Source organism: Salvelinus namaycush, chromosome 28, assembly GCF_016432855.1.
Source record: "Salvelinus namaycush isolate Seneca chromosome 28, SaNama_1.0, whole genome shotgun sequence".
NCBI lineage: Eukaryota > Metazoa > Chordata > Actinopteri > Salmoniformes > Salmonidae > Salvelinus > Salvelinus namaycush.
In genome coordinates, this window is record NC_052334.1 from 20,630,983 (window position 1) to 20,658,909 (window position 27,927).

Genomic DNA, 27,927 nt, shown 5'->3' on the forward strand with positions numbered 1-27,927 from the left:
AGACTCCTCAAGTCAAGTGAAAAATAACTACTGTCTGTTTAACTGAAGCCAATAGTTTAAAGGAGGATGTCTTCACATGTCTTGTTAACTGATTAATCACAGGGAGGCTACTGTGTGAGAACGCTGACTAAATCCTTAATAGGGGAGCTCAATTCACCACCATTCATTGAGTCACTTCTAACATTTCTGTATCATATCTATTTGAAATGTTACGGTTGGAAAATCTCCACAATTTGGCACCTAATTACCATTGAAGTATTTTTATTTGTTATTTTATTTATTTAACTAGGCAGGTCAGTTAAGAACAAATTGTTATTTACAATGACGGCCTACCAAAAGGTAAAAGGCCTCGGGCGGGGACGGGGACGGGGGCTGGGATTGTAATTTTTTTTAGGACAAAACACATCACGACGAGAGACACCACAACACCATATAAATAGACACCTAAGACAACAACATAAGGTATCTAGTTGTTACAGCGCATGATAGGTATTTTTCATTGGATTTTTTTTGTTATCGCTGCCATGTCAAACTGAAATGCAGTTTGAAACCGCAAGAAACCGCAAGAAACACCTGTTCAGTTCAAGGGGACAGCTTCAAAATGGGAGATGAACCAGATTGTGTGCTCAGAGTTTTATAAACAACAATATCACCATGACAAAGCATGAGAGTAACAACAATTCCAGACATCCAGTAAAAGTTCAAAATTCATTGATTAGTAAAAACACTTAACATTGTGATTTTATAGTGTGAATTATCATCATAAAGTAAGTTGTACTACTATGGCTGACCATGTAAAGCAACACATTTCACTGCATCTATCCGGTGTGTAACAATAAACATGTATTTTGTTATTGTCTATTTTGTGCCACATCTTTAAATATACCAAATTTGTGTACAACACAGTAACAATTTCCACTAAACTACATATTTACTTACAACAGAAATGCCATGGCATAGTGCCCTCACCCATGGCTAAAACAGAAATTTGATCCTATGATGGAGTTAAAAGAGTGATCAATAGGGACAACTTGATGCCCTCAATCACACAAAATATACAAAAAAATAAGAACCCATGAATTAACTTAATTGTTAACAAACTATGAATTACAAAATAAAGTGTTACTTGATATGACCAAATGTAAAGCATTTAACATGATGTATTTGGGTCCTTTGATCTACATCAGAGAAGAAGGCTACATTGCTTTTAAAATTGGAAACAGGAAATCACAGACTTGATAAAGTCATTAAATTAATCTGTAAATACAAAACATTAATCTATGATAGATAAGGGTGATATTACATATTGGCACACAGTACATTCCTGCAAGCTTCACTTACACTTTGTGTCCATTCACTGCCCTTTGTCACAGTGTCTTAGAGCCTGTGAGTCATTACAAAAGCTACGATAAGAACAGTGAGTCTTCATCCATCCCTGAACTCATGGTGAGTCTAGCGGTGTACTGTAGGGACCTGCAGGATCAACACTCACTTGTGTGTACCTGGTCCAAAGACACGACACTGTGCACACTGTGTGACGAAAAAATGGTGCAACATTTCTTTCCAATGTGTGAATTGACACAATAAACATAAAGAAAAGCTCAAACGTGAACATGTACAGTATGTAAAATATGATGGGCATGGTGAGGGTTAATAATGGAACAAAAACAGGAAATTGGTGTCTGTGCTTTCTAATACAGGAGTCTTCAATAAAGGGTTATAATAAGGATTTGGTCACTAGTTCTCATGTTGATTGAATCGTGGCAGTTTTCTTTGAGGTTCATTAATCAGAACCTCAAATAGAAGTTAGATAAAGCATCAGATGTTTCTTTCTTTATATAAATATAAAATCCTTACACCACTTTTAAGTTAATGTGAACCTCTTTAACAAGTATAAATTACAATTTAACTAGAAAATTGTTAAAATTTACCCGCCTATCATCTTGTAATGAATGCACCTGCAATAGAAAGCAATCATACTGACTCCAGTGCATGCCACAGCTCCATGTAGCCTAACTCACACACAGATCCTCAGTCATGGGCCGGCAGCATAAAGTGAGTCCTGTCTCTTTGCAAAATAAATATTTAGTACTCATTTGGACGGGACCATGTCCTTTATGACTGGTTCTCTGTTCAGGTAGGTGGCCCAGTAGACCAGGTTGAAACCACCGAAGAGCACGGGGAACATAATCCGGGACATACGGTCAATTTTGCTGACGCTGTTGAAGGTCTTCTTGTTCTGCTCTGGCTTGACCTCTGGCTTGACCTCTGGCTTGGCCTTGTTGGGGTCAGAGGTGGCGCTCTTGGAGATGGTGGGCAGACCACTTTGGTCCTTGGTGACGTTCGGGGCATAGTTTGCCACAGCAACGGCATAGGCGTTGTTCTTCTTCATGGTGGACGCCTCCTTCTTCTGCTGAGGAGAGAAATAAAATACACAGAGACTTGGGAGGTGTTTGCAAGAAAATGAGAGGCACTAAAAGCAGGAGGTGATACTCTGAGACAGTGTTATGACGGCTTCCCGATCCTTCAAGTGTTTGATTGTTACTAGATTATGGTGTTTGTTTTCTCGGTACCTCTCACACAGCTAAGAGCTCACCTCAAGGTGTCAGACAGGGACCTGAGATCAAAAGTACAACACTCCATGTCTACTTGACTTGAGAGGCAATACCTCACAACAGTAGCCTATAGCTACTTCACAGTAATTATGATTCTGCCTTATTAACCATCAAAAAGTGTCTAATCTGTTAAATTGCCTGTTAAACCTTATGGGTTTCATCTGAATATCAATTTGGATGGAAATGTCCAGTACCTTTGAGGTCCTCAAGGAGTGTGAATCTCTTTGAAGTTTCTCATGACCATTTTAATTGGCCCCACTTGTCAAATATGTATTATGGCAGGATATATGTATGGCTACAACCAGCACAGATAATAATAGTTATTCTGAAGTAAAAGCACAGTCATCACTTTCAATGTCACACCCATTTCTCTGAGTATGTGAGCTGTGGAGAGAAAGTGTAATTATCAGAAAGGCTGGGAAAAGAATGAGCTGAAATCAGAACTACTTACGGAATGTGATTGTTGCCGTCACATAATTCTCTCGCTTAACTGTATCAACTGTCTCCTCCTTGAGAGATCACAGATCCTTTCTGCCTTTCTCCTCTGTGTTTGAAGCACACACACACAGCTCCTCATCTCCTTTTATCTTCCATTTCTTTCATCCCTCCCTCTCTTTTAATAAAGTACCGCTTTAGATTCAATATCTCAACATGGATATTCAATGAGGCAAACACTTCTGGGTACTAGACAGCTTGCTTTGAGTTTAATTAATCTATTTATATGCTTCATCTTTGTGCATTTCCTTTACATTTAATCTGTACATTAACTGAATGTATTATATTGTTCAAATTGTTATTTGTCTTAACAGCTGTTGTTCACTTGTTTTACACATGCCTCTTGTCACATCACCAAATGGAAACTGCTGTTAGTGAATACAGTAGAGTGATAAAGATGCAGTGTTCTTAACTCAAATGCAGGATTGCATGTGACACTCAATTTAATGAACAGCTCCAAGCACAATACGTCAGTGGTCAGTGTGGTTGCCATAGTTACCTTGACGTTGACCACACTTTTGCCATCCCAGGCCCAGCCTCTTTTGGTGAAGTAGTTGACGGTAGCAAACTCGATGAGGGCAGAGAACACGAAGGCGTAGCACACTGCAATGAACCAATCCATGGCCGTGGCGTAGGCCACCTTCGGCAGAGAGTTACGGGCACTGATACTGAGAGTCGTCATAGTGAGCACAGTGGTCACACCTGTGTCATTACAGGACAAGAAAACCAAAAGACAACAGTTCTTAGAAAATGTAGATCACAAGCTGATCAAAATGTTGACAGTAAATTAATTTCAATGATTCACAATAGTGATTCCATCTACGGTAAGAGAAGAGTACTGTAGTACTATGTTCACTTGTTTTTCTATTGTGAAAAAAGACAATGGTATTTCCATCCACATTGAAAAAGCTTATTCTTGTGGATAATTCTGTGGTATTTTCAGAAAGAAAAAATGCATTTAGATTACTGCATTGCAGGAGAAGGAGAAAGAACAAACAAACCTGGAAAACTTTTGCAGCAGACACACGCATATAAATAAACAGGGAGTCATTTCCTCCTTCAAACCTCTATGACTAAGATGACACTGATAGTGAAAGAATGGGGGTATTATTTTCCCACATGGCTGCTGACATGTTTTTTCGCTCTTTTTTCATTCCATTTGAGGGAACATGAAACTACATCAAACAACATCAAGCAGGCTAACGGGGTAAAATAACAATCCCGTGATTGCGAGGATCAAACAGCCTGTGGGGATGTGTTTCAGAGGCTGGAAGTGGTACATGCATTAATAATTTAACCAGGACAATACCACAAAGTCAGACATCATAAAACAGAGACAACAAGGAACAAGTTCTAAAAGAAACACTTTACTTTAGATGGCCTTTGCATTAAGCCCTATCTAGCCATTCCTAACACCTAAATGACATGATACATGACATAATGTTATCTATTAGCATACTGATGGTAGACTTAGGGATCAATCTATAGTGCTAAAGGGCCACGTTATAGCGCGATTGAAATGTAAAGGTCTTTTCCGATTGATCTGACATACTCAGTGTTTACCGTTAATGCAATCTCAGCGAACACGGTAACATTGCCTTTGGATTTAAAATGCGCTGTAGCGCGGATCTTCAGCGCTAAGGATTGAATCGAGCCCTTCATGTTACAGTGTATTTGTGAGATATTTGACAGGAGAAAGTCAAAAAACATTTGTAGGAAATTGCTTTGTTTTAGCCACAATTGTTTATGTAATTCATTCCTAGCTACCACAGGGGGAGACAAGTTACAGAGTGTGCCTTTATAGCATATTCATAACAACTTCATGACACCATTTCATTCTTTTGGTGTAGAATGGGAAGGGAGAGAAGGAAGATGTGTACCAAATCACAATGAAGAGAACGAGAAATCAGCCACAGTTCTTTGGCCCCTCAGAAACAGCTGGATTTACCAGTGAGTATCTGAATATTAAATCTTTAATAGTCTATCTATTCGTGCAAGGTTGTCTCAATGAGTGACTCACGAGGATTACCACTGAACATGTTCAGAATAGTAATCAATGTGTTCGATGCACTGGAAAACTGAGGGAGAATTGTGAACAGGTTAAAAGAATAGACTGAAAATCCTGCAGGTGTTGAATGTGTATGGTGAGCTGACCCCAAAATGTCAACAATAAGAAAAGACCAAGCTCATAATATAAAAGTATTCAAAGGAAAATAAATCTGTTCCATTAATGGATAGACTATCTCTTAAAATTGCAGAAACGTATAGAAACTATTCTACAATAATTTATGGTTAAATGGTTAAAGTTGTTTTTATATGGGGGCTGTTTAGTTGCAACCAAGGGCATTTAGAATAAGTGATCCTTAATACGCCTGTGGTCTGTGTTTACATAATTAGCCCTGATTATATGAGGGGAATCTACATTATGGAGCAGACAGAGATAGTGTATAGAAGCCCCTTGTTAGAGACCTCGGGCCTCAGGTCCAAATGGGATATACTGTATGTGTCTAGGCTTTTTTTAAACTTTGCGGTAGACTGGGCTTCTTGTAATAAGCATGCTGAGGGCTTGTCAGTGTGACCTCTTGGTTTGCTCCCCTCGTCTGTGATGCCCTGGTAGTGTTTTAATCCCAGCCCCGTCCCCGCAGGAGGCCTTTTTCCTTTTGGTACGCCGTCATTGTAAATAAGAATTTGTTCTTAACTGACTTGTCTAGTTAAATAAAGGTTAAATAAAAAATAAATACATAAACAATTACCCTGTCAGATTTAACACCCCTAATTACGAGAGACTAGTTCAGTCTGAGCTTCTACACTTCATGGGGCTCTGTACAGTATGTGCATCATGTGACTACAAATCAAAGAAATTTTGAACAGGCTCTGATCTAAGAACAGGTGTTGGACCTGACTGTAGAGTAACAAGTGTTGGACCTGACTGTAGAGTAACAAGTGTTGGACCTGACTGTAGAGTAACAAGTGTTGGACCTGTGTAACGGTTTTCTTCCAGGGGTGAAGGAGAGGACCAAAGTGCAGCGCGGCTAGTGTTAAACATGTTTAATAAAGAACAAGTGAAACACTACAAACAACAATACAAAATAACAAATGTGCAAAAACCGACACAGACCTATCTGGTGCAGACAATCACAGAGACAGGAAACAAACACCCACAAAATCCCAACACAAAACAAGCCTCCTATATATGATTCTCAATCAGGGACAACGATTACCATCTGCCTCTGATTGAGAACCATATTAGGCTGGACATAGAAACAGACAAACTAGACACACAACATAGAATTCCCACCCAGCTCACGTCCTGACCAACTAAACACATACAAAACAACAGAAAACAGGTCAGGAACGTGACAACCTGACTGTAGAGTAACAAGTGTTGGACCTGACTGTAGAGTAACAAGTGTTGGACCTGACTGTAGAGTAACAAGTGTTGGACCTGACTGTAGAGTAACAAGTGTTGGACCTGACTGTAGAGTAACAAGTGTTGGACCTGACTGTAGAGTAACAAGTGTTGGACCTGACTGTAGAGTAACAAGTGTTGGACCTGACTGTAGAGTAACAAGTGTTGGACCTGACTGTAGAGTAACAAGTGTTGGACCTGACTGTAGAGTAACAAGTGTTGGACCTGACTGTAGAGTAACAAGTGTTGGACCTGACTGTAGAGTAACAAGTGTTGGACCTGACTGTAGAGTAACAAGTGTTTGACCTGACTGTAGAGTAACAAGTGTTTGACCTGACTGTAGAGTAACAAGTGTTTGACCTGACTGTAGAGTAACAAGTGTTTGACCTGACTGTAGAGTAACAAGTGTTTGACCTGACTGTAGAGTAACAAGTGTTTGACCTGACTGTAGAGTAACAGGTAGGTTTTTGACCTGACCATCTAACAAGTGTTGTTTGGCTTGAAAAATGGAACATAGGATGTGTTTGACTTGACCATCAATGTGTTTGACCTGACCGTTGAGGAGCACTCGTGACCTAACCACTAAAGAGCAGAGACTACAGTGGAAGAATATGTTTTACTTGACTACATATGAAAACATATTCTGCCTGACTGAAGACAAAAGCTTGTGGCAGTAATTTCTATCTGCTATGAGTAAATAATTGTGTTTGAAAGCGATGATTTGAAGTGCTCACCAAAGACAGTTCTGGCGGGTACAGACTCTCGGTTGAGCCAGAAGGAGACCTGGGAGAGGATGACGGTCATGATGCAGGGCAGGTAGGTCTGGATCACAAAGTAGCCAATCTTCCTCTTCAGGTGGAAGTGGGCCGTCATGACAGTGTATTCACCTGCAGAGAGGGAATGAGTAGAAAATATACAGATGAGAATGTGTGTGATAATTTTATCTTTTTACACAAGTTGTTAAAGAGATTGTTGTCTCTGCTTGGTGTCTCTGCTCAGATCTAGTAGTGGCTACTGGTCTAGACTAGGGTTGAATGGCAGGAACCCGGTTACTGAGATTTACCATGATTTACTGCCCAAAACCACTCCCTTTTCCCATGATAAATAACTGCGAGAAACCGGTAAATTATTTATATGAACAGCATGATGTGAAATGGAACTGTTAAATTATATGCAAGGTCTTCTCTACGACCTCTGCATGATGAATCATCAACGCTCAGGGTGGGGACAGACAGCCCATCTCAAATTGAATGGCACTTCACAATGCACGTATCTCTATCTCATCATGGTAACTTTTTTTCTTGTGACAGGTAGGACAAAATTTTCTGCAGCATATTCTATAATATAAATAACTAATGCACATCTAATTGACCCATCTCCATCTGGCTTTCAGTAGGCACCTTATTTTATAATTGTAAAGTTTTTTTTTTTAATTGCAGCTGAATAGTTTTAAAATAGACTATCACTCGAATATCATTGCTTTAAATCAGTGCACGCGTGAGCACTCTCTCGCAGTCTCTCTCGCTCCATCAATTCCATTCAAATTGCATCACAGATAATCCTGTTCTAGATTGATATACTGTACAGTGCATTCGGAAACTATTCAGACCCCTTGACTTTTCCACATTTGTTACTTTACAAAGCTTTATTCTAAAATAGATTAAATTCAAAATGTTCCTCCATAATCTACACACAATACCCCCTAATGACAAAGTGAAAACAGGTTCTAAGAAAGTTTGGCAAATTTATGAAAAATACAAAACAGAAATACCTTATTTACAATGCAGTATTAGCCTTAAATTTATATAATTAATGATGGATTATGCATAATAAGCTTCTAACTTATAGCCTCTGTGTAATGGTTTTCGTCGGAAGGAAGAGACCAAGGCGCAGCGTTCTTAGAGTTCCTCATAATTTAATCACGAAGTGAAACTAAAACAGTACAAAACAATAAAGAATACAACGACCGAACAGCTTCGATGTGCAAACTCCCTGCACACAAACAAAGAACAAGATCCCACACAGAAGTAGGGAAAAGGGCAGCCTAAGAATGATCCCCAATCAGAGACAACGATAGACAGCTGCCTCTGATTAGGAACCACACTTGGCCAGAAACAAAGAAATACAAAACCTAGAAATACAGAACATAGAATGCCCACCCAAATCACACCCTGACCAAAACAAAATAGAGACATAAAAAGGATCTCTAAGGTCAGGGCATGACACTCTGTCTCTTGCACAATACGCAAGCACCTGTGCTCTGCTGGCCTCTCCTTAAAAAACGCTGCTTAGCTCTTGGCGTCCCATGCAGTAAAAAGCTAGACTAGAATAGCTTGCTGGATATTATTTTTTTTTGTTGCATTTCTTATACCAATAGATTATTTGAAGAGGTGCGCAAGCTTGCGTTTGCTGAATGTTAAATACAGCAGCCAACAGTGTGCCAACAATACAGCACACAGACAGTGTGCTGAAGAAGGTGCAACAGCGCCTCTTCAACCTCAGGAGGCAGAAGAAATTTGGCTTGGCACTTAAAACCCTCACAAACATTTCCAGATGCACAATTAAGAGCATCCTTTCGGGCTGTATCACAGCCTGGTACGGCAACTGCACAGCCCGCAACCGCAGGGCTCTCCAGAGGGTGGTGCGGTCTGCCCAACGCATCACCGGGGGCAAACTACCTGCCCTCCAGCACCCCCACAGCACCCGAAAAGATCATCAAGGACAACAACCACCTGAGCCACTGCCTGTTCACCATGCTATCATACAGAAGACAATGTCAGTACAGGTGCATCAAAGCTGGGACCGAGAAACTGAAAAACAGCTCCTATCTCAATGCCATCAGACTGTTAAATAGCCATCACTAGCACATTAGAGGCTGCTGCCCTATATACATAGACTTGAAATCACTGGCCACTTTAATAATGGAACACTAGTCACTTAAAAAAAAATGCATATTTTGCCTTACTCATCTCATATGTATATACTGTATTCTATCCTACTGTATCTTAGTCTGTGCCGATCTGACATTGCTCGTCCAAATATTTATATATTCTTAATTCCATTCCTTTACTTTAGATTGTGTGTATTGTTAGATATTACTTGTTAGATATCACTGCACTGTTAGAGCTAGAAACACAAGCATTTTGCTACACCCGCAATAAACACATGTGACACATTTGATTTGATTTGATTTGATATATGTGTCAGACTACGAATTGTACAAATAGGCCCTATTAGATTTCAAAATTCAAATCAAATTCGCTATCCTATACTTGGCCCCATGTGCTCCAGCAGAATCCCATGTTCACCTCTACTTTATCATGGTTTAACATACAGTATAATACAATAGAGTACAGTAATACAGTTCACACAAAAAGATTAGCCTACTGGAGCGAGTTTCATTTATTTACCCAGGAGAGCATATAGTTAGCTACATCTATGAGCTTTTATGTTTTTCTGTCATGCTTAATGTTCAGTAGCCTATGTCATATAGTACCAGTCAAAAGTTTGGACACACTTACTCATTCAAGGGAGATCATCCGTTCACCTACTCTGCGTCTCACAAAGACACTGGTCTAATGTCCATTGCTCGTGTTCCTTGACCCAAGCAAGTCTGTTCTTCTTATTGGTGTCCTTTAGTAGTGGTTTCTTTGCTGCAATTCAACCATGAAGGCCTGATTCACACAGTCTCCTCTGAACAGTTGATGTTGAGATGTGTCTGTTACTTGAACTCCGAAGCATTTATTTGGACTGCAATTTCTGAGACTGGTAACTCTAATGAACTTTATCCTCTGCATCTTCCTTTCCTGTGGTGGTCCTCATGAGAGCCAGTTTCATCATAGCGCTTGATGGTTTTTGTGACTGCACTTGAAGAAACTTTCAAAGTTCTTGAAATTTTCCGCATTGACTGACCTTCATGGACTGTCGTTTCTCTTTGCTTATTTGAGCTGTTCTTGCCATAATATGGACTTGGTATTTTACCAAATAGGGCTATCTTCTGTGTACCACCCCTACCTTGTCACAACATAACTGATTGGCTCAAACACATTAAGAAGCATTAAGAAGGAAATAAAATCCACAAATTAACTTTTAACAAGGCACACATGTTAATTGAAATGCATTCCAGGTGACTATCTCATGAAGCTGGTTGCGAGAATGCCAAGAGTGTGCAAAGCTGTCAACAAGCCAAAGGGTGGCTACTTTGAAGAATCTCAAATACAATACAAGATTCCATATGTGTTATTTCATAGTTTTTATGTCTTCACTATTATTCTACAATGTAGAAAATAGTCAAATAAAGACAAACCCTTGAATGAGCAGGTGTGTCCAAACTTTTGACTGGTACTGTATATGTATTGGATAACGACACAATAATTTGGCCTTTTTTGGGCTTGGGCTCATTAAAGGTCTTTAATGTAGGGCTCATTAAATGTTTTTAATGTATAGCTCATCAGGCTCAGGTAGCATCAGGCTTGAATTTTTGATCAAGGCTCTAATCAAATCCAGACATAAGCCTATTAATATGCTTTATAATGCTTTTGAATGACACTTCCGGTTTTGGCGGGAAATACCGGGTTGCCCGGGAGAACAGTAATTAATTCTCAGGATGGAACATTTGTAAAACAACGGGAAAATATTCAACCCTATTCTAGACTTATCAACTCGAAAACTCACACTCACTGCTAAGAGTCAAAATACTATTACTAGTGAGTGTGGTTTCTCGTTTTCCAGTTGATTTGCCTTTCCAACCCTTCACCCAAAGAGTTTTGTTTAAAGAATATTTGATTTGAGCATGCTAAATCTCGATCATTCTGGTCTAGACTTACCAGTGCTTGATTTAATGGTCTCTGTCCCCACAGTTTGTCCCTGAAGGTGATACTGGTTCAGTCTGGATCCATCTAGTGCTACCTCCACTGACGCCGATGCGTTTCGGGTCCAAATGTACGTCACCTCGGCCATTGTGTAGGCATCTGCAGACAATAAAGGTCAATACAGTTCACACTACATAACAAGGGACAGATAGTGATTATGAGGGCCTCTAAAGAAGGAGAGGTGAATAGAATAACTCCCCATCTACAAAGAATAGTAGGCTTTCAACTATGTCATTATGCACAGCCATGTGCTCAGCACAACATGGGGTATACTTTACAATCTGATCATGTTGACGCATATATAATAATCAATATCTGTTAGTGTGAAATTTGAAAATTACATTTCACATAGAAAGGAGAGAAATTCAATCACAATGAAATGCAAAACAGACAATATTTTCTGATAGAAGATCGATAGGACTTGGCAGATAGGTCTTTGTAGAGAGGCACATGATATTGCTGTTTATGAAAATCCAGATATAATGAAGCGTTCCCTTAATCCTGGCAAAGCGAAGGTCTGGACCACATTTTCAGCCGCTTCAAAGGTCAGATTTTTCTTGACCTTTTCTTGTACAGCAACAACCCGCACTAGCTTTTTATAGTGGAACTTGACTCGTGAACTCAGAATGAATCCAATTAACCTGCCAAAACTAGACGTTTCAGTCTCACAGGCAACCAGCTAAACATAGCTGCAACCAGCTAAACATAGCTGCAACCAGTTAAACATAGCTGCAACCAGCTAAACATAGCTGCAACCAGTTAAACATAGCTGCAACCAGTTAAACATAGCTGCAACCAGCTAAACATAGCTGCAACCAGCTAAACATAGCTGCAACCAGTTAAACATAGCTGCAACCAGTTAAACATAGCTGCAACCAGCTAAACATAGCTGCAACCAGCTAAACATAGCTACAACCAGCTAAACATAGCTACAACCAGTTAAACATAGCTACAACCAGCTAAACATAGCTACAACCAGCTAAACATAGCTGCAACCAGCTAAACATAGCTGCAACCAGCTAAACATAGCTGCAACCAGCTAAACATAGCTGCAACCAGCTAAACATAGCTACAACCAGCTAAACATAGCTACAACCAGTTAAACATAGCTACAACCAGCTAAACATAGCTACAACCAGCTAAACATAGCTACAACCAGTTAAACATAGCTACAACCAGCTAAACATAGCTACAACCAGCTAAACATAGCTACAACCAGCTAAACATAGCTACAACCAGTTAAACATAGCTACAACCAGCTAAACATAGCTACAACCAGCTAAACATAGCTACAACCAGCTAAACATAGCTACAACCAGCTAAACATAGCTACAACCAGCTAAACATAGCTACAACCAGTTAAACATAGCTACAACCAGTTAAACATAGCTACAACCAGTTTAACATAGCTTCAACCAGTTAAACATAGCTTCAACCAGTTAAACATAGCTACAACCAGTTAAACATAGCTACAACCAGTTAAACATAGCTACAACCAGTTAAACATAGCTACAACCAGTTAAACATAGCTACAACCAGTTAAACATAGCTACAACCAGTTAAACATAGCTACAACCAGTTAAACATAGCTACAACCAGTTAAACATAGCTACAACCAGTTAAACATAGCTACAACCAGTTAAACATAGCTACAACCAGTTAAACATAGCTACAACCAGTTAAACATAGCTACAACCAGCTTAACATAGCTACAACCAGCTTAACATACCTACAACCAGCTTAACATACCTACAACCAGTTAAACATAGCTACAACCAGTTAAACATAGCTACAACCAGTTAAACATAGCTACAACCAGTTAAACATAGCTACAACCAGCTTAACATAGCTACAACCAGCTTAACATAGCTACAACCAGCTAAACATAGCTACAACCAGTTAAACATAGCTACAACCAGTTAAACATAGCTACAACCAGCTTAACATAGCTACAACCAGCTAAACATAGCTACAACCAGCTAAAAATAGCTACAACCAGCTAAACATAGCTACAACCAGTTAAACATAGCTGCAACCAGTTAAACATAGCTGCAACCAGTTAAACATAGCTGCAACCAGCTAAACATAGCTACAACCAGCTAAACATAGCTACAACCAGCTAAACATAGCTACAACCAGTTAAACATAGCTACAACCAGCTAAACATAGCTACAACCAGCTAAACATAGCTACAACCAGCTAAACATAGCTACAACCAGTTAAACATAGCTACAACCAGTTAAACATAGCTACAACCAGTTAAACATAGCTACAACCAGTTAAACATAGCTACAACCAGCTAAACATAGCTACAACCAGCTAAACATAGCTACAACCAGCTTAACATAGCTACAACCAGCTTAACATAGCTACAACCAGTTAAACATAGCTACAACCAGCTTAACATAGCTACAACCAGCTAAACATAGCTACAACCAGTTAAACATAGCTTCAACCAGTTAAACATAGCTTCAGCCAGTTAAACATAGCTACAACCAGTTAAACATAGCTACAACCAGTTAAACATAGCTACAACCAGTTAAACATAGCTACAACCAGTTAAACATAGCTACAACCAGTTAAACATAGCTACAACCAGTTAAACATAGCTACAACCAGCTTAACATAGCTACAACCAGCTTAACATAGCTACAACCAGTTAAACATAGCTACAACCAGTTAAACATAGCTACAACCAGCTAAACATAGCTACAACCAGCTAAACATAGCTACAACCAGCTAAACATAGCTACAACCAGCTAAACATAGCTATAGCAAGAAAGAATGTTCTGCCGCTAGCTCAATCGGTTCTTTACAGAGTAAAATAAAAGCAAGAATGGGGAGATAAGCTTACAGCTGCCAAACTTCAGTGGACAGGAGTGGGAATCCATGGGGAAATCTTCGAGGTGCATGGGACATTCTGCCTGGACCGTTAACCTGAGTAAATATACAAAGACACAAGAGTTCACATCATACCAGAACCTCACAGCTATTCTCACAGTGTTGTTATTGGGCTGCTGCACTGACATCGTGGGCTGCTGCACTGACATCACCTTGTCTGAGACCTGAGGACAGCTCTGTTAGCTCTCTAATGAAACTAAGGATACCTCATAGTGTACAGCAGTGTTCCATCCTCCATGATCCGGAGCAGTTTGTTGGGCATGGTCATGTTGTGAGCCACAGATTTCTTCCCGTTGTGGAAAAAGGTGTCGGGCGTCCAGATCTTACTGGCCATCAGGTTGTTCAGCCGCAGGATGTTCATGGGACCGTTGAACTTCAGCCGCTCGTCAATCCAGCTCTGACGGAAGAACACGTCCACAGTGTACTCCTGACACAGAGAAGATGACAAAAGACCGTAGCACAGGTTGGGGTTTTGGTAATGTCCCCCCCTTCCATCACAATATGTAATGAAGAGACTGGAATGGCAGAGGGTGTTATTAAAACATATTTAAACCTACAGCTGCATTGTAACATGTGTTTTGAATAATTAGAATGAAATCCACTTTTATCACCTGGTCAGGCAAATGAAAGAGTTTTATAGTCTAGAGATTTCTAGTACAATAGTAATAATGATTAGTTGTGTCTCACACACAGAGAGACAGAGAGACAGAGAGACAGAGAGAGAGAGATACCACTATCAGAAAAACACTATCAAAGAGTGACGGCCCAAGAGTGAAATTTTCCACCTTGAGTTAAAAAGATCCTCTAAATGAATTATACATGTGCCATTTCTTCTTCTTTTTTAAGGCGCTGGCTCGGTGGTGGCTCGGGGGGGGGGGGGGGGGGGGGGGGGTCTAGCAGGAAAAACTGTTACAGAATTTTCCCATTATAGTGTACCTGGGTTTCCAACGGCAACAAAGACAGACAAAAACAGAAGCAGTAGTGATGCTACCCCAAAATCACATGAAATGTTGATGGAACAACCTCAATTTAAAGGGTCAGTCCCTGTCCTACATAAAATGTATGTGAAATATATTACATACATTTGAAGTCGGAAGTTTACATACACTTAGGTTGGAGTAATTAAAACTAGTTTTTTAACCACTCCACAAATTTCTTATTAACAAACTATAATGTTGGCAAGTCGGTTAGGACATCTACTTTGTGCATGACACAATTGTTTACAGATAGATTATTTCACTTATAATTCACTGTATCACAATTTCAGTGGGTCAGAAGTTTACATACACTAAGTTGACTGTGCCTTTAAACAGCTTGGAAAATTACAGAAAATGATGGCATGGCTTTAGAAGCTTTTGATAGGCTAATTGACATCATTTGAGTAGATGGCATCATGAGGCAGGAAAATTATGTGGATATATTGAAGCAACATCTCAAGACATCAGTCAGGAAGTTAAAGCTTGGTCGCAAATGGGTCTTCCAAATGGACAATGACCCCAAGCATACTTCCAAAGTTGTGGCAAAATGGCTTAAGGACAACAAAGTCAAGGTATTGCAGTGGCCATCACAAAGCCCTGACCTCAATCCTATAGAAAATTTGTGGGCAGAATTGAAAAAGCGTGTGTGAGCAAGGAGGCCTACAAACCTGACTCAGTTACACCAGCTCTGTCAGGAGGCATGGGCCAAAATTCACTCAACTTATTGTGGGAAGCTTGTGGAAGGCTACCCGAAACATCTGACCCAAGGTAAACAATTTAAAGGCAATGCTACCAAATACTAATTGAGTGTATGTGAACTTCTGACCCACTGGGAATGTGATGAAAGAAATAAAAGCTGAAATAAATCATTATCTCTACTATTATTCAGACATTTAACATTCTTAAAATAAAGTGGTGATCCTGACTAACCTAAGACAGGGAATTTTTACTAGGATTAAATGTCAGGAATTGTGAAAAGCTGAGTTTAAATATATTTGGCTAAGGTGTATGTAAACTTCTGACTTCAACTGTATATCAATATACAGTATATGTCACGCTCGTCGTCCTCCTCGTCTGAGTTGGAAGGATCGGAGGACCAAAATGCAGCGTGGTATGTGTTTATCATGAATTTAATAAACAGAGAACACTGAACAAACTATACAAAACAATAAACGAACAAGACGCTATATAAGAAATGTGCTGACACAAGCAACTAACATAGACAATCACCCACAACCCACAATGACAAAACAGGCTACCTAAATATGGTTCCCAATCAGAGACAACGACTAACACCTGCCTCTGATTGAGAACCATATCAGGCCAAACACAGAAACAGACAAACTAGACATACAACAGAATGCCCACTCAGATCACGCCCTGACCAAACAAAACATAAAACATACAAAGCAAACTATGGTCAGGGCGTGACAGTATATTGTTAAACATAAGCTTATATCAAAACAATTAAATAATGAAATGCTGTGTCTTCTTAAATAAAACAAGCTGAATGTATTTTACTAAAGGCTGTGTCACAGTAGTTCATATGTATAATACCTAGTATAACACTTACCATGTCTGTGTCTGACACTGGACCGAAACTTGTGACATAAATATCAGTCTTCACCTCCGTCACCCGATCTGTAAAATATACACATATTTAATCTTGTTTGATATAATATTTTTTTCACTAAATTGCAACAACCCTTTTGAATATTTCATTCATGTTTTATATGTATCTTTGTAGGTCCATATTGCTCAGCGACAGCCCCGAAACCTGAAGGATCTGGAGAAGGTCTGTATCAGGGGTGTCAAACTCATTCCACGGAGGGCCTAGTGTCTGCAGGTTTTTGGTTTTTCCTTTCAATAAAGCCCTAGACAACCAGGTGTGGGGAGTTCCTAACTAATTAGTGATGTTAATTCATCAATCAAGTATAAGGGAGGAGCGAAAACCCGCAGACACTCGGCCCCCCGTGGAATGAGTTTGACACCTGTGGTCTGTATGGAGGAGTGGGCCAAAATCCCTGCTGCAGTGTGTGCAAACCTGGTCAAGAACTACAGGAAACGTATGATCTCTGTAATTGCAAACAAAGGTTTCTGTACCAAATATTAAGTTCTGCTTCTCTGATGTATCAAATACTTATGTCATGCAATAAAATTCAAATTAATTACTTAAAAATCATACAATGTCATTTTCTGGATTTTTGTTTTAGATTCCGTCTCTCACAGTTGAAGTGTACCTATGATAAAAAATTACAGACCTCTACATGCTTTGTAAGTAGGAAAACCTGCAAAATCGGCAGTGTATCAAATACTTGTTCTCCCCACTGTATATCTGCTCATACGTTAACAAGGCATCCACTCCCAAATCCCATGTTAAGACATGTTATGTTTCTGAGAACTGTGACGTACATCTGGAAAGAGATGTGGTTGAGAACAATCCAGTCACTGAAAGCCATGATTTCACATTAATTTTAGATGACTGCTGTCATGGCAACGCTTTGTCCACAATGCCACATTTACAGTACATTCGTCCTCTTTCCTCAGACTCCCCCATGGATGGTGTGAAGGCAACACACACTCCTGTGAAATCTGAGTGAGAAATCACACTCCCTCCTCACTGCCCTTCAGACACTTTAGGAGCATCTCAATTGGCTAAAGTGGCCTCCTTTCCTGGTGTCCAACTCTCCATACACTAGGAATGAATATGACCTCTACTGCCTGACACTAATGCTTTTGTCATCTTTAAAAATATCAGTCAAAGCAATAGTGGATGTCTACCAAGTGGGAGCTACATATTGATGGTGGGTAGGGCGAATTAATATACTCCCAAATAATCTAAAAGCAATAGCCCAGAAAAGGCTCCCTCCGGCCGACATTTGATACCTAGTGAAAAGCACAATTTAAATCTAATCCATTACTAACATATCATCAATAGACACTTATAGAAACGCAAGTGTCCACGAAAACTCAGGCCATTACACACATTCACAAACACAGCCACACTCACAAAGAATATGGGGAAGGAACAGCAAACAACTGCCAAAAGCAAAAGGGTTCAAGCAGCACCCCAGTGATGAGTCACACTGAGTAAATGTGGAGTAAAAGTGCTACTGTCACGACTTCTGCCGAAGTCGTTGCCTCTCCTTGTTCGGGCGGTGTTCGGCGGTCGACGTCACCGGTCTTCTAGCCATCATCGATTCATTTTTCATTTTCCATTGGTTTTGTCTTGTCTTCCCACACACCTGTTTTCAATCCCATCCATTACCTCTTGTGTATTTAACCCTCTGTTTCCCCTCATGTCTTTGTCAGAGATTGTTTCTTGTTAGTATTGTTTTTTATGTGTATAGGTGCGCGACGGGTCTTCGTACCCATATTTTGTTTGTTCGTTTCTTATTAGTGTTATGGAGCATGTATTTGGACTTTCATTAAAAGACTCCATTTTACACTCCGTTTGCCTCTCCTGCGCCTGACTTCCCTGCCACCTATACACACGACTCTGACAGAATCTCTGACCAAAATATGAAGTCAGCAGGAGAGGACACTACGCTTATGGAGGTGGAGGAACGCGTCCGGAAACAAACGGAGGAGATTGAATGTTTGACCGCAGTCATGGATCGCATTGTCCAGAATATGGACCGCTGGGAGAGACAGGGAGTTTCTCCAGCGCCTCCACTCCCACAACCAGGGTATTCCTTGAACACTTTTTCCCCTCCTGAACCGAACAAAATCCATTTACCCCTACCCATTGGATACAACGGAGATACTGCCGGCTGCCAGGGTTTCCTCCTTAAACTTAAGTTGTATCTGGCCACGGTCTCCCCAGTACCATCGGACCGTGAGAAGAGTTACGCCCTCGTCTCATGCCTCACCGGGAAAGCCCGGGAGTGGGCCAGCGCTGTGTGTAGAGAGGAGGATGCGGCGTTGGACCATTTTGAGGAGTTCATCCGCCATTTCCGGATGGTATACGACCACCCATCCGAAGGCAAAGCGGCGGGTGAGCGCCTCTATCATCTGAGGCAGGAGACGAGGAGTGCACAGGAGTTTGCTTTGGAGTTTAGAACCTTGGCTGCCGGCGCTGGATGGAGCGACAGGGCCCTGATCGACCATTACCGCTGTAGTCTACGCGAGGACGTCCGTCGGGAGCTGGCCTGTAGAGACACCACCCTCAACTTCGACCAGCTGGTGGACATGTCCATCAGGCTGGACAACATGCTGGCTACTCGTGGACGTCTAGATCGGGGTCTGGTTGTTCCATCCTCCCGCACCCTCTCTCCCGAACCTATGGAATTGGGAGGGATGGTGCGCAGGGAGACCGGAGGGGGTTCCCGCTCGAGCACCATCTATGGTCGCAGAGATCACACTGCTGGTCGGTGCCGGGTTGGTTCCTCTGGGAATAGAGAAGGCAGGCAGGGCACTCTGGCATCACCCCAGGTGAGTAGGCACCATTCTCATCCAGAGCCCTCTGTCGCACTAATGTTTGTCTCTGTCACTTTTCCGGATTTTTCCCTGCATTCCCAGTATAAGGCGCTAGTAGATTCAGGCGCAGCTGGGAATTTCATTAATAAAGATTTAGCTCATAGTTTAGGGATCCCTATTGTTTCTGTGGATATGCCTTTCCCTATTCATGCCTTAGATAGTCGACCATTAGGTTCAGGGTTTATCAGGGAGGTCACCGCACCTTTGTGTATGATAACGCAGGAGGGTCACAAGGAGAAGATTAGTCTTTTCCTTATTGATTCTCCTGCGTATTCTGTGGTGCTAGGCCTACCCTGGTTAACTTGTCATAACCCCACTGTTTCTTGGCCACAGAGGGCTCTCACAGGGTGGTCGCGAGAGTGCTCAGGTAGGTGTTTAGGGGTTTCCGTTGGTGCTACTACGGTGGAAAGTCCAGACCAGGTCTCCACCGTGCGCATTCCCCCCGAATATGCCGATTTGGCTCTCGCCTTCTGTAAAAAGAAGGCGACTCAATTACCACCCCATCGACGGGGGGATTGTGCGATAGATCTCCTGGTAGACGCTGCATATCCCAGGAGTCACGTGTATCCCCTGTCGCAAGCGGAGACGGTGGCTATGGATACATATATCTCTGAATCCCTGCATCAGGGGTTCATTCAGCCATCCATTTCACCAGCCTCTTCGAGTTTCTTTTTTGTGAAGAAGAAGGATGGCGGTTTACGCCCGTGCATTGATTATCGATGTCTCAATAAAATCACAGTGAAATATAATTACCCGTTACCTCTGATAAATACAGTTATTGAGTCAATGAACGGGGCACGCTTCTTCACAAAATTGGATCTCAGGAGTGAGTACAATCTGGTGCGTATTCGGAAGGGTGATGAGTGGAAGACGGCATTTAGCACCACCTCAGGTCATTATGAGTACCTTGTCATGCCATATGGGTTGATGAATGCTCCATCAGTCTTCCAATCATTTGTAGATGAGATCTTCAGGGACCTGCATGGGCAGGGTGTAGTGGTGTATATCGATGATATTCTGATATACTCCGCTACACGCGCCGAGCATGTGTCCCTGGTGCGCAGGGTGCTTGGTCGCCTGTTGGAGCATGATCTATATGTCAAGGCTGAGAAATGCTTGTTCTTCCAACAATCCATCTCCTTCCTAGGGCATCGGATTTTCACTTCAGGAGTGGAAATGGAGAGCGACCGCATTACAGCCGTGCGTAATTGGCCGACTCCAACCACGGTAAAGGAGGTGCAGCGTTTTTTAGGGTTTGCCAATTACTACCGGAGGTTTATCCGGGGTTTTGGTCAGGTGGCTGCTCCCATTACCTCACTGCTAAAGGGGGGCCCGGTGCGCTTGCAGTGGTCGGCTGAGGCGAACAGGGCTTTTGGACACCTGAAGACTCTGTTTACCTCGGTGCCTGTGTTGGCTCATCCGGATCCCTCTTTGCCATTCATAGTGGAGGTGGACGCATCCGAAGCTGGGATAGGAGCAGTGCTCTCTCAGCGTTCGGGTGTGCCACTGAAGCTTCGCCCCTGTGCTTTCTTTTCGAAAAAGCTCAGCGGAGCGAAACTATGATGTGGGGGACCGGGAGCTGTTAGCTGTCGTACAAGCCTTGAAGGCGTGGAGGCATTGGCTTGAGGGGGCTAAACACCCTTTTCTCATCTGGACTGACCACCGCAATCTGGAGTACATCCGGCAGGCGAAGAGACTGAATCCTCGCCAGGCAAGGTGGGCCATGTTTTTCACTCGTTTTGTGTTTACCCTTACTTACAGACCAGGCTCCCAGAACGTCAAGGCTGCCAGTAGTGTGGGAGCTGGACGCGGACATTGAGCGGGCGTCACGTGCAGAGCCCTCTCCTCCTGAGTGTCCAGCTGGTCGTCTGTACGTTCCGTCTGCTGTCCGCGACCGATTGATCTATTGGGCTCACACGTCACCCTCCTCTGGTCATCCTGGGATAGGTCGGACGATGCGCTGTCTTGATGGGAGGTACTGGTGGCCCACTTTAGCCAAGGACGTGAGGATTTATGTTTCCTCCTGCTCGGTGTGCGCCCAGTGCAAGGCTCCTAGACACCTGCCCAGAGGTAAGCTTCAACCTTTACCCGTTCCTCAACGGCCGTGGTCGCACCTGTCGGTGGATTTTTTGACTGATCTTCCACCTTCACAGGGTTACACCACGATCCTGGTCGTTGTGGATCGGTTTTCGAAGTCCTGTCGTCTCCTCCCTTTGCCCGGTCTCCCTACGGCCTTACAAACTGCAGAGGCCCTGTTTACACACGTTCTCCGGCACTATGGGGTGCCTGAGGATATAGTGTCTGATCGGGGTCCCCAGTTCACATCAAGGGTCTGGAAGGCGTTCATGGAACGTCTGGGGATCTCGGTTAGTCTTACCTCAGGTTTTCACCCCGAGAGTAATGGGCAGGTGGAGAGAGTTAACCAGGATGTGGGCAGGTTTTTGCGGTCCTATTGCCAGGACCGGCCGGGGGAGTGGGCGAAGTTCGTGCCCTGGGCAGAGATGGCCCAGAACTCCCTACGTCACTCCTCCACTAACCTCACTCCTTTTCAATGTGTATTAGGGTATCAGCCGGTTCTGGCTCCTTGGCATCAGAGCCAGACCGAGGCTCCTGCGGTGGACAATTGGTTTCGGCGCGCTGAGGAAACCTGGGAGGCAGCCCACGTCCACCTTCAGCGCGCCAGAAAATTGGCGCAGACCGTCGCCGCAGTGAGGCCCCGGTGTTCGCACCAGGGGACAGGGTCTGGCTCTCGACCCGAAACCTGCCCCTCCGCCTGCTCTGCCGGAAGCTGGGTCCGCGGTTTGTGGGGCCGTTTAAAGTCCTGAGGAGAGTGAACGAGGTATGTTATAGGTTACAACTGCCCACTAATTACCGTATTAACCCCTCGTTCCATGTGTCTCTCCTCAGGCCGGTGGTGGCTGGCCCGCTCCAGGAGGCTGAAGTGCGTGAAGTTCCTCCGCCTCCTCTTGACATCGAGGGGGTCCAGGCGTACTCTGTTCGATCCATTTTGGATTCGAGACGTCGGGCGAGGGGCCTTCAGTACCTCGTGGACTGGGAGGGGTACGGGCCGGAGAAGAGATGCTGGGTTCCGGTGGAGGACGTTTTAGATCCTTCCATGTTAAAAGAATTCCACCGCCTCCATCCGGATCGCCCTGCACCTCGCCCTCCGGGTCGTCCCCGAGGCCGGTGTCGACGCGCAGCTGGAGCCGCGCGTCAGGGGGGGGGGTACTGTCACGACTTCTGCCGAAGTCGTTGCCTCTCCTTGTTCGGGCGGTGTTCGGCGGTCGACGTCACCGGTCTTCTAGCCATCATCGATCCATTTTTCATTTTCCATTGGTTTTGTCTTGTCTTCCCACACACCTGTTTTCAATCCCATCCATTACCTCTTGTGTATTTAACCCTCTGTTTCCCCTCATGTCTTTGTCAGAGATTGTTTCTTAGTATTGTTTTTTATGTGTATAGGTGCGCGACGGGTCTTCGTACCCATATTTTGTTTGTTCGTTTCTTATTAGTGTTATGGAGCATGTATTTGGACTTTCATTAAGACTCCATTTTACACTCCGTTTGCCTCTCCTGCGCCTGACTTCCCTGCCACCTATACACACGACTCTGACAGCTACTGAGGTCTTGACAGGCCATAGTTAGGCTACACCACCATCCACACTATTACTGAGCTTGACAGTCATCCTATTTAGTATAGCCCCCTCAACATTCCAGTCTTATATTGCCATTCTCTATGAAGAACATTGACTGTTACTCCTAATTAAGCTGGAAAATGCATGTCATCAACCACTAGCTAACTAGTTGTAGATGGGAATGACTTGTGGCTATACAACTTTTGAGTGTTAGTATATCAGTTTCAAATCAAGCTTTCTATAGGGCCCTATTCAATCCAAACCAAAATCTGTAGATTTCTGCAGTGAGGGAAAAAAATTATACCAGGATGCTGTTTGGATTACACAGTATTATCCAATTAAATCATGTTTCAGTTTACACTTGTGTATGTGTGGACAGGGTGTAACATCAGTGGAGCCCTACGTTACCTCAACCAGTGTTTTGAATCCCATTATAACTTTGTTTTTTGTATTCTTTGTAATCTCAATGCCCCAGAATGAATGCATTTTCTGTTTGTTATGAAGTAATTTGCTGAGCTTGTTAAATTTCTTCTTAACCTTTCTACGACACACGTTCCGCTAGAGGAACCCCCCCACAACATTACGCTGAAAAGGCAGCGCGGGAAATTCAAAAATATTTTTTAGAAATATGTAACTTTCACACATTAACATGTCCAATACAGCAAATGAAAGATAAACATCTTGTTAATCTACCCATCGTGTCCGATTTAAAAAATGCTTTACAGCGAAAACACAACATATGATTGTTAGATCACCACCAAAAAACACACAGCCATTTTCCCAGCCAAAGATAGGAGTCACAAAAACAGAAATAGAGATAAAATTAATCACTAACCTTTGATGATCTTCATCAGATGACACTCATAGGACATCATGTTACACAATACATGTATTTTCTGTTCGATAATGTGCATATTTATATCCAAAAACCTTAGTTTACATTGGCACCATGTTCAGAAATGCCTCCAAAATATTCGGAGAAATTGCAGAGGGCCACGTCAAATAACAGAAATACTCATCATACACTTTGATGAAAGATACATGTTTTACATATAATTAAAGATACACTTGTTCTTAATGCAACCGCTGTGTCAGATTTCAAAAAAACTTTACGAAAAAAAAAACACCATGCAATAATCTGAGACGGCGCTCAAATATAAATAACATTTCTCCGCCATGTTGGAGTCAACAGAAATACGAAATTACATCATAAATATTCCCTTACCTTTGAATATCTTCATCAGAATGCATTCCCAGGAATCCTAGTTCGACAATAAATTGTTGTTTTGTTCGATAATGTCAATTATTTATGTCCAAATAGCTGCTTTTGCTAGCGCGTTTAGTACACATATCCAAACGCTCGTGCAAGTGACACATAACGTCGGACGAAAACTTCAAAAAGTTACAAGTCGAATAAACTAGTCAAACTTAGTAGAGAATCAATCTTCAGGATGTTGTTATAATATATATCCAATAACGTTCCAACCGGAGTATTCCTTCGTGCCTGTAAAAGTTATGGAATGCAAGGCGATATCATGGGAAATGCGCGTGACCAGGAACTGGAAATCTGCCAGACCACTGACTGAAGCACCTCCCATCCGGTCCCACATCACAGTATACACTTCATTCAACGTTCTACCGACTGTTGACATCTAGTGGAAGGCATAGGAAGTGCAAACAAATCCATATCTTCCTGGGATTTGAATAGGCGATGAGTAGAAAAAACACCAGCCTCAGAATTTCCACTTCCTGTTTGGAAGTTTGCCTGCCATATGAGTTCTGTTATACTCACAGACATAATTCAAACAGTTTTAGAAACTTCAGAGTGTTTTCTATCCAATAGTAATAATAATATGCATGTATTAGCATCTGGGACAGAGTAGGAGGCAGTTCACTATGGGCACGCAATTCATCCAAAGTGAAAATGCTGCCCCCTATCCCTAAAAGGTTAATTAAAAATTGATGTCAAGAGTAAAAAACAAACAGAAGCAATTTATTTCGAATTACACTAAATTGTCTACAACTTCCAGCCTTGATTTAAGATAACTCCAAAACTGTGACCTAAACTGATTCTAAAAACTCTCAGTGAAAAAAAAGAATTTCCCATAAATAAATCAGTTATTTCCCAGTACACATCTGGTGCATCTGTCTTCAATCAAATTCCCATTAGACCAAATAACTCTACTGCCTAACTCTAATGCTTCTGTCATCTTTAAATAATATCTACAACTAGATAAACATCAACATAAATCATAGCACCTTGTGGGCTATTTCAAGGATCCATGAAAAGTTAAAACAGCATTAAGTTAAATCCTCATTAAACAAGCCAAGGAAGCATATTCAGCCACACCAGTGGGAACAGTGAGAGGCTACAGTATAACCATCATCGGTCATCTTTAACGGACCAAATATTATAAATGACACCACTCACACGTAGGGATATACTTCGGCTGGCGCAAGTTCCAAACACGTTAGTTTGCCATTTAAACATGTAAGAACTGGCGTTCTGGCATTTTCCACCCCATGCGCCAGGTTCAGCAATTTGCCTGTCTAGTATCAGGTCACTTGCACTGAGGTGGGAGGGGTGGAAATATTTGAGGTGTGTCCTTGAAAACATGCGCAAAAGTGACAATTTCATGCAGAGCAGGTCTTAGCGGTAATAAGAGTGGAGATGTGCCCATTCCCTCAATGATGGCTGTTTTTTTTGTCCTGCCCAATGCGTTCACCAAGTAGCCAAGCCTATCAATCAGGGGCACAAATTTGCTTTTAGAAGTGGGGGGACATAATTATTATTACTAAAAAATATATAATTTGTTACTTCTGGATGGGAATTTTCAGCAAAGCCTAGTGACAGTTGTCATCATGACAATCAATTTGTACATTATTATTTTTATTTTTTTTAACAGAACTCCCTTGTTGTGACTAAGACTATAGACTTAGCTGTGTACATCTTGTCCAGTGTCTGTACTGCTCATCAGAACTGGAACAAAGGGAACCTCTCCTGGGAGCCATTGAGGTATACACTGACTGGGTGTTTTGTACACTCAAATAGCTATTATCTATTATTCTGTTTACCAGATAATTCTGTATGTCTGTAAGGTTGTCCTGGTGATAAGGGGGATGCACATGCAAGCTCAGAAACGTATTCTGACATGCCAGACAAGTTATGTATATATACAGTATATAAACAAGCTTGAAAAAAGAAAATATTTAATCTCAAAGTAATGTAAAACTTTGAATAAATATATCCTGGAGTGCTATTGGGTAGGCAGGCTTTTGTTCCAGCCCTATTCGAACACACCTGATTCTACTAATCAAGGTCCTGCTGAGCAGATGATAAGCAGAATCAGGAGTGTAAGAGCAGGGTTGGAGTAAAACCCTGAACACCCAGTATCTCTCCAGGAAGAGGGTTGGCCATCCCTGTTCCAAAGTTTATTGAGATTTAAAAGCACTTTAAAAAACGCTTAATTTCAATTGATTTGATACGGTAAGTATGACATGTTAGGTGCTCACCTCCAAGTCCAGGTCGTAATCGGTTGTCATAGCCATCCAGAAGGCGGTCCAAGATCCGGGTAAACAGAGTGATGTTGTTTTTGAAGGCCTCTGAAGCATATGCAGACGATTGCACTATTGATCTAAGTAGGAGAAACATAAATGATTGTGAGAGAGATGTGTGGGGAAAATTAATTGAAGTAACAAATATGTAATTCAGTCAACCTCTCTGCCAACTTCCTCTTGATAAGATCACTGTGTGTGTTATTTAATTCATGTGGCTCAGTTTGTTTCGTACAAAGACAACCATCCTCACTCTCATTAGTTCATTATGGAATAGACAGTTCCACTTCGCCAAAGAAAGTTCTAAGCATTTCCGAAGAGAAACGGGAAGATACCAAGGAATTGTGCATCAATCAAGTTATCACGTCACTGAGTTCTCCCTCCCTCCCCCCCCAATTCGGATTAATACCCATCTTCTAACTCCCGGGAGTTGTGCGTAATCTTTACCCTCTAATTTACACGTCACCGCGCAATTGGTGTTTCAGCTCTCCAAACAAATTGTGCCATCGTGTTATCACGCTTTTTTTGTGTGCAAAATAGTATTTTCACGTCAATAACAGCTATATTCCAATCTAAGAACCATTTAGATCGGCGAAAAGCTATCGAGGCGATATAGAACGCGCAGACAAATGTGCAACAGTGTTCTTAGTACGCACAATCACTGTGTTTTGTTTTTTTCTAGTGATTTCTATGGTCTCGAACCCTCGACCTCCTAGCCCGAGGTCCGGCGCGCTATCGACTGTGCCGCAAAAGCATGCTCGAGCGGCAGAGTCGATTTCCGCGCTTATAAACCCAGGGTCGTTACACTATATATATTTGATAATACAACGAAACTTACCTTGACTGCCACAGTACCATCAACGAGAAGAACACCGCTAGATAATACGATAAGTCCCATCGCTCTCTCATTGCTGAAATCCAAACCTACAGAATGGGGTGCCCAATTAAAGGTAATATTCAGAACACGAAATTCCATTCATGAAGACATTC

The 27,927-nt window shown here is 42.0% G+C and overlaps 1 protein-coding gene across 1 annotated transcript; it reads right to left on the minus strand.

Moving 5' to 3' along the window:
- Positions 1-2,092: 2,092 nt before the first annotated feature.
- On the minus strand, positions 2,093-27,846 carry LOC120023519 (gamma-aminobutyric acid receptor subunit alpha-2-like). The gene is made up of 9 exons (XM_038967543.1): positions 27,776-27,846; positions 26,896-27,017; positions 16,842-16,909; positions 14,498-14,718; positions 14,245-14,327; positions 11,346-11,489; positions 7,254-7,406; positions 3,610-3,812; positions 2,093-2,413 (listed from the first exon to the last, which is right to left on the minus strand). Exons 1-9 carry the CDS (start codon positions 27,844-27,846, stop codon positions 2,093-2,095), a joined length of 1,386 nt encoding a protein of 461 aa, XP_038823471.1.
- Positions 27,847-27,927: the final 81 nt, after the last annotated feature.

What these genes read in the sequence shown, in the direction of transcription:
- LOC120023519 (XM_038967543.1), bottom strand. Translation starts at nt 27,846, where the DNA reads ATGAGAGAGCGATGGGACTTATCGTATTATCTAGCGGTGTTCTTCTCG. An exon ending in ACACTGCTGTACACTATGAG is followed by an intron (nt 14,328 to 14,497) that starts GTATCCTTAGTT and finishes ATATTTACTCAG; the next exon opens with GTTAACGGTCCAGGCAGAAT. An exon ending in GACCATTAAATCAAGCACTG is followed by an intron (nt 7,407 to 11,345) that starts GTAAGTCTAGAC and finishes CCCTCTCTGCAG; the next exon opens with GTGAATACACTGTCATGACG.